This window comes from Ustilaginoidea virens, chromosome 2 (assembly GCF_000687475.1).
Source record: "Ustilaginoidea virens chromosome 2, complete sequence".
Classification (NCBI taxonomy): Eukaryota; Fungi; Ascomycota; class Sordariomycetes; order Hypocreales; family Clavicipitaceae; genus Ustilaginoidea; species Ustilaginoidea virens.
In genome coordinates, this window is record NC_057317.1 from 290,396 (window position 1) to 296,395 (window position 6,000).

General features: G+C 54.4%; 1 protein-coding gene across 1 annotated transcript; it reads left to right on the top strand.

The window, feature by feature from the left end:
- Positions 1-4,139: 4,139 nt before the first annotated feature.
- On the top strand, positions 4,140-5,785 carry UV8b_01830 (uncharacterized protein; the record flags this gene model as incomplete). Its single annotated transcript, XM_043139328.1, has 5 exons — positions 4,140-4,224; positions 4,285-4,338; positions 4,503-4,616; positions 4,678-4,899; positions 5,160-5,785. 5 exons carry the CDS (start codon positions 4,140-4,142, stop codon positions 5,783-5,785), a joined length of 1,101 nt encoding a protein of 366 aa, XP_042995262.1.
- Positions 5,786-6,000: the final 215 nt, after the last annotated feature.

Consider the following 6,000-nt stretch of genomic DNA (forward strand, 5'->3'; position numbering starts at 1 on the left):
TTGCAGCGTGCAACAACAGGCGTTGGTGGCGACGAGGCAGACACAGACAGGCAGGCAGGCAGGCAGGCATGCAGCAGGTGCTGGAACGTCGACTTGACACCAGTCGTCGAGGCCGGGTTTCCGCGCGAGCATACTTACGCCCTCGGTTGCGCCGACTCGACTCGTTTGCAGAGCATAGCATCTTCGACCTGGCAAGGAGACGTGGCCGTGGCCGTGGCCGTTCATGCTCCGAGTTCTGAACCCTGGCCTCGCTCGTGCAAAGGAGCGGAGCGGAGCGGAGCGAACCGAACCGAACCGAACCGAACCGAACAGAACCGAAACGCGAGATGGAACAGGCCGCCACAGACGAGACGAGCATCGCGCTGGGGGGAAGACGGTGTCTGCGTCTGCGACCGGCACTGTCACCGGGGGAAGGTTGCGGCAGCTGAAAGGGCGGGATGGCGGAAATGGCGGACAAATACAACAAGAGGCGACGCCAGATGATGGATGCCTCGGACCGGCTTGATTCCCCCCCTCCCCGGCCTTGTTGCTCGACTTGTTGTTTGTTGCTTCTCACAGCTCACTGGGGCGGCCAGGCAGACTGACTCTTTGCGACTTGGCTGGGCCGAATGGCAAAAATGCCAGCTCCATCGCTGCATTTTGCCACGCGGCATGGGAGAGCAACGCCGCCAACAAAGAAAATATCACGCATTCCGAGCCTGTGGTTGTTACAAGTTGAATAGTCAGGTGGACCGACCACCCCCTTCAAGGAGCAGCATCCTGGTTCCGCCACACACTCCAAGTTGCTGGCGGCGGATAGGTTAGAACGAGGGGGGCAGTGACCGTCCCGAAATGACAAACTGGCCGTCATGCAGCCCAATATACTTGCTCAAATGGGCAGCCAGCCCAATGAGGAAGAGGCAAATGACTACCCGCCGGACTTGCTGTTACACCTTCTCCACAGAACCCTCGTTATGGTCTTTATGCGGGTTCGGGTTGCCCGACAGCTTGGCAGGCATGGGCTTTTCCTCGCATTAGCTCCCATTACCCGGAATGGATGCCTCGAGGAAGATCGAGCCTAGACCGTGATTTGTGCCACCAGTGCTGGGCAAGCCAACATGACGCTGTAACCCCATGATACCACTACCGAGTACTCCGTACTCCGTCCCGAGCGCTTCGATGAATGAAACCTGGACCCAGAGTGACTGAGTTGGCTGGCGCGTCGCCAACAAGAGCACCGAGTATTGACAAAGGCACCTGGGGCAAGAGGCCCGGCGGTATCAACGCCCAAAGTATAGCACCGAATTGTACGTACGTCGTCCTATGGTTTGCCACTGCATGCAAAGAGGCCGCCTTTGCTCCGTCCTTGGTCCGGTATTGCCGTCCCAGTGCTCCATGACTCACAATCGTTCAACTGTCTGATCCATAGTCCGTATTCGGGAAGGGTTTGCAGAACCAGCACTGGCATTGCAAGGAGGAGGCTGTAGTCAGGGGGTTGACATGATGGATGAATTCCAACTTGGACTTGTCATTTTCTTTTACTGGCGTGACCGGTGTTCAAGGAGCCGTACGTTGGCGAACCGAGCTTCATCATTCTTCAACCTCGGGCCAGGATAATAAGCGACTTTGGTGACCCAAAAATGGCGCGAGACGGGAGAAAACGGAATCCGACTTTATCCGCTTGGTTTAATCTGCACCAGACTTGCCACAATTTGCAAGCCACATCAGCGCTGGGGTAGTAATCAAAACTTACAGTTAGTGGACAGTCTTTCTGCAACGGCCGACCCCTGAACGACTTGTTGATGACGTCTAGACAGGCAGTTGCGCAAGGCAAGGACCATTGCACAAAGTACTACCAACCTGTCATGTATCCCTCGACGAAGCGAGCAATCAGGTTCGCCGCGTCGACGGCCCCAGGACGGCGTCTTTTCATTCCGAGGAACAAGGACTACCTGGGCAGGTGATTGACTTTTAGGGAGAAAAAGAAAAAAGGAACGGCCCTTCTCTGCATCGTCGCAAGCCGCCCGGCATCCAGCATCGAAATCAAGCGGCGCATCCAGAGGCCTGTTCGCGTGAGCGGACTGAGCGGCGCTAGCATGTCGGCCTGGCAATTAAATTGGTTCTTCAGTAGGCCTGCATAGCCTACCCCAAGTCCATCTTTCTTCAGTACAAGGCCTCGGAAAGCAATAAGTCGGCAGGATGAATAGTTCTCCATCTCTCTTGCTTTACTATTCCTAGGCAACGGCCACTGAGCCGCAGGTGTCAGATTCCCTGACCTCAAGACATGCAGGCAGCCTATCCGACCATGGAGGCTCCCACGGAAAGTCACAGTGTGTTTGCGAGTACGCACCGTTGGAAATGTCCGAGTCTACCGAATCAATTTATCAGAGGAATGGGGTGACCAGACGATCTGAACATCCTGTTGAATCTCCCAGCTGGTTTTTCGGCTGATAATCCAAAGGCAAGTTAAGTTGAATGCGCAGACTGAGCGGTGGATGAAATATCGCCCCGATGAGTATAATAACAGCTGCGCGACTCGAAGGCTGTTTTCTCGCTTGTGCCTGTGGCGACGGAAGGGATGCCTCGACCTTGACGTCAACTAAGCCCCTGGGATTGAGATGCAAAAAGAGCTGGCGACTGTTGGTATTTCGTTGGATTTACGGCGGCTTCTTAGCCGCGTCAATGTACAAATCGTGCTTGGATCAAGCAACGGACTGCGGCTGAGATTGTTTGCTGGCCAAGGTAACTGTACAGTGCGTTAATTTTCACCAATCGGCCCCTGCGCACAAATCAACGATTCATCAACCCAAGCCTACCGGGATGACCAGGATAACCAATGGCACCGAGAGCTGTACGGTGCGGCGTGGTGCGGTGCTGCTCTGTTTCCACCAGAAAGGGTCGTACCAGCTTGCCAGGTACATACTTGAACTGTGATTTGGGCCAAAAGCCGTGGTGGGTGCGTGGGGAATGGCCAATTTAAACCGGGAAACGGTGATGCCTACTCCAGAATCCACGCATTGCCGTCTTCCAAAGTGAAGAGAATGAGAATGGGTTGATGGAGCCAGATTGCTGTCTGCTGTCTGCTGTCTGCTGCCTGCAGTCCGTAACCGTCTCCGGTCCCCGTGTCGTACCTTCCTTCCTTTATTCCATAACCTCGTCAACTCGACCAACCCAGTCCAACCCAGACCCAGTTTGTCAGTGCAAAGAACTAGAAGGGCTCACTCCTTGCTCTCTCATCCAACGGGCCCGCCAGCTGACAGGCACCTGGCTTGGCCCACACCACACCACAACCACACGCTCTTCGTCCCGTCCACTCCCGCGCACTCTCTCCTTTCCTGCTCCGAAATTCCCCCCCCCCCCCCCCCCATCACCACACACAACCGCGCTTTTGCATCGCCCACCTTCCGTCTCCATTTCTCTCTTTGGGCCTAATCCTTCACCCTGAAGACTCTCTCCTCCATCACCCTTCCGAGGCTGCACGGCGACGACTCAAAATACCCTCCCATCTGTGTGTGGGATAGTCTTGTCTGGGCTACCATCTCCTCTCTCCTTGCCAATATACCCCTCGTGTGTTTGCTCGCATCTTTTCGCGCAGCAGTGGCGTTTCCTCTTTTTTTTTTTTTATCTGATTTTTTTTTTCCCTTCGTGAAATTTCTCCGACATTGATCATTTGCGCTGCCATCTGGGTTCAACCCCGATCTTCTTTCCTGGCCCGATATTTCAAAACAACCTCGCATTTCCCCAACAGTACGTTACGACGCCTTTTTTTTTTCTTTTTTTGCTATGCGACGAGAATTGTGCTGGAAAACCCCCATGCCCCCCGTTTACTGGATATCTACGAGCCACCGTCACCAGCGTTCTTTGACTGTACCCGTGTCCAGATGAAGTTTGCAGCTACTTGCGTTGACTGGAAATCACCTGTAAAGTGGCAGTTCTACGGGCAATGATGTGTTTGCCAGTGCCCCCTTGGAGACAGTGATGGATCCACCCTGATCCAACTTCATTGCTACAAAAAGGCAGAGTGCGTTGCCAAGAACCAGGATTAATAACTAACGGAGCTTTCTTCTTGCTTTCTTCGCAGGTCAACGCGTATCCTTAGAACACGCCGTCCCGAGAGGCCTCGAAACTCCCTTCAGCTCGATCGGTTGTATAGCAAAGCCATGTCCTACTACGACAACCAGCAGTGGCCTGCTCCGAGCCAGAATAACTGGGAACACCAAGGGACGACCACCCCCACTCGTGCCGGTATGCAACAAACCATACGAAAATACATAATGTGGCCAAAATTTCTTACAGAATAGTTAGGTGCTAGCGGGCCGCAATCCCAGGACGACTATGCATTCTCGTATCAATTCGATGGTATGTTCCAGCTCGACCCTACCAGATGTATGCCGGCGACTTTTTATTGCCTACACGAGATTTCAAAGATGGTGCTCGATGATGTTCAAGGAGTAACCTGCGCTGGTTGCTGGGGTATACGTATCAACGCTACGGACAGTGTGGTTTACTGACGCGTTTTTCAGAGGTCGACCGCGCCTACGAGAATCTTCAAAAGTCCGGCAAGGGCTATGCCATGGGCGCCCGCCGCAAGCCCACTCCAAAGGCATCACTCCGCAGTGGCGCACCCATGTTTCCTGGTAAAGCTGCCAACTGAGAAGGGGGGCACTGCAAGATGCCATTTGCTAACCCAACGTTTAGCAGATGTCCGGCCTGTTCATGGCAGCGGACCCCGTTCGCACCCCATGAACGACTTTGACGGGCCCCAGGGTCACAATTTGCAAAACTATTACGCTTCACAGCGACACCAACCTTCGCGGGCCTCCAACGAGGCAGAGCAGGTCATGCAGGCTAAGAGAAGGATGGCAGCTCAGCGAGAGCGTGAGCTGCGCAATCTACACACAGAGCAGCAGTATCAACGAAGTAGGCCACCCCCTACATGATAGCATCTTCTGTTATTCAAGAAATTCCCCCAAATAGAAAGCAAATGTCCAAGGCCATGGACAGTGTGGCCGTTATCAACAGCCAGATTTCTCTCCGATCTAATTCATCCTGCCGTGGCCTAAATTTATTTTTGTTTGCCGGGGAAGCTGTCTGTACGGATTTATTTTCAGACCACGTCGACATGACTACTTACTTGCAAAGGAAATGATCAAAAGCTAACAGCCCCCTTTTGGCCGTAGATGTTTTGCCCGATGTGCCTCAGCATAACAACAAGCACATGTCGGAAGAGGAGACGCGCGAGTTGATTGCTCGCCAGCGAAGCGCTTTGTACGGCGAAGGTCCGTTCGCTGACAAGAATAGCTATGTTGATGAATCAGGTCACATTCGTACTGGCGTTCCAGGCCCGAGTGGTCCATCCAGCCTTCGCGGACCGTCCCCGTTGGCCTTTGATGCTATCGGCCGTGCTCCGTCTGCCGCAGATGCTGCAACTCCCGGCTCTGCAAGCGAGCGTAACGCTACACCTGGTGCCCCCAGTCCGCGACCCCAGAGCACCAGCAGCCCACAAAGCGCTGGACCTGTTCCGACCAACAAAGCTTTCGAAAATGCCGTGGGCGCTCAAAACCGCACGACCACTTCAAGCCCCACGGGCGGCTCTTCACCTCGCGACCTCGCACCTGGATCCAAGCCCGGCCAGAATGGTGCTTCCGTTGCACCCATTGGTACTCGGCCTGCTGGTACCCCATCAACAACTGTGTCTGGAAAACGTTCCACCACACCCCTGGCTGCTTCTGGCGGCTGGGGACGTGGAAATGGCGTCTGGGGACAATCCTCAGGGCTGGGGGCCCAGGCAAGCGTTTGGGGCTGACCTATTCGCCAATTATAAGGCAGCGAAAGGAGCCTCTCGGCTCACTGAATTCGGGGAAGCTTTTGATCTTTGGAACTGGTTGCATTGAGACATGGCGCAGGTACAGTCGGTGTCGATGATTCGGGTATGGGTAAACCATTGGGGGGGGAGACAAGAAACCGAGCATGAAGGCTGCTACTGTTTTACAGGCAGTCGGTTAGACATTCCCCAGGGTA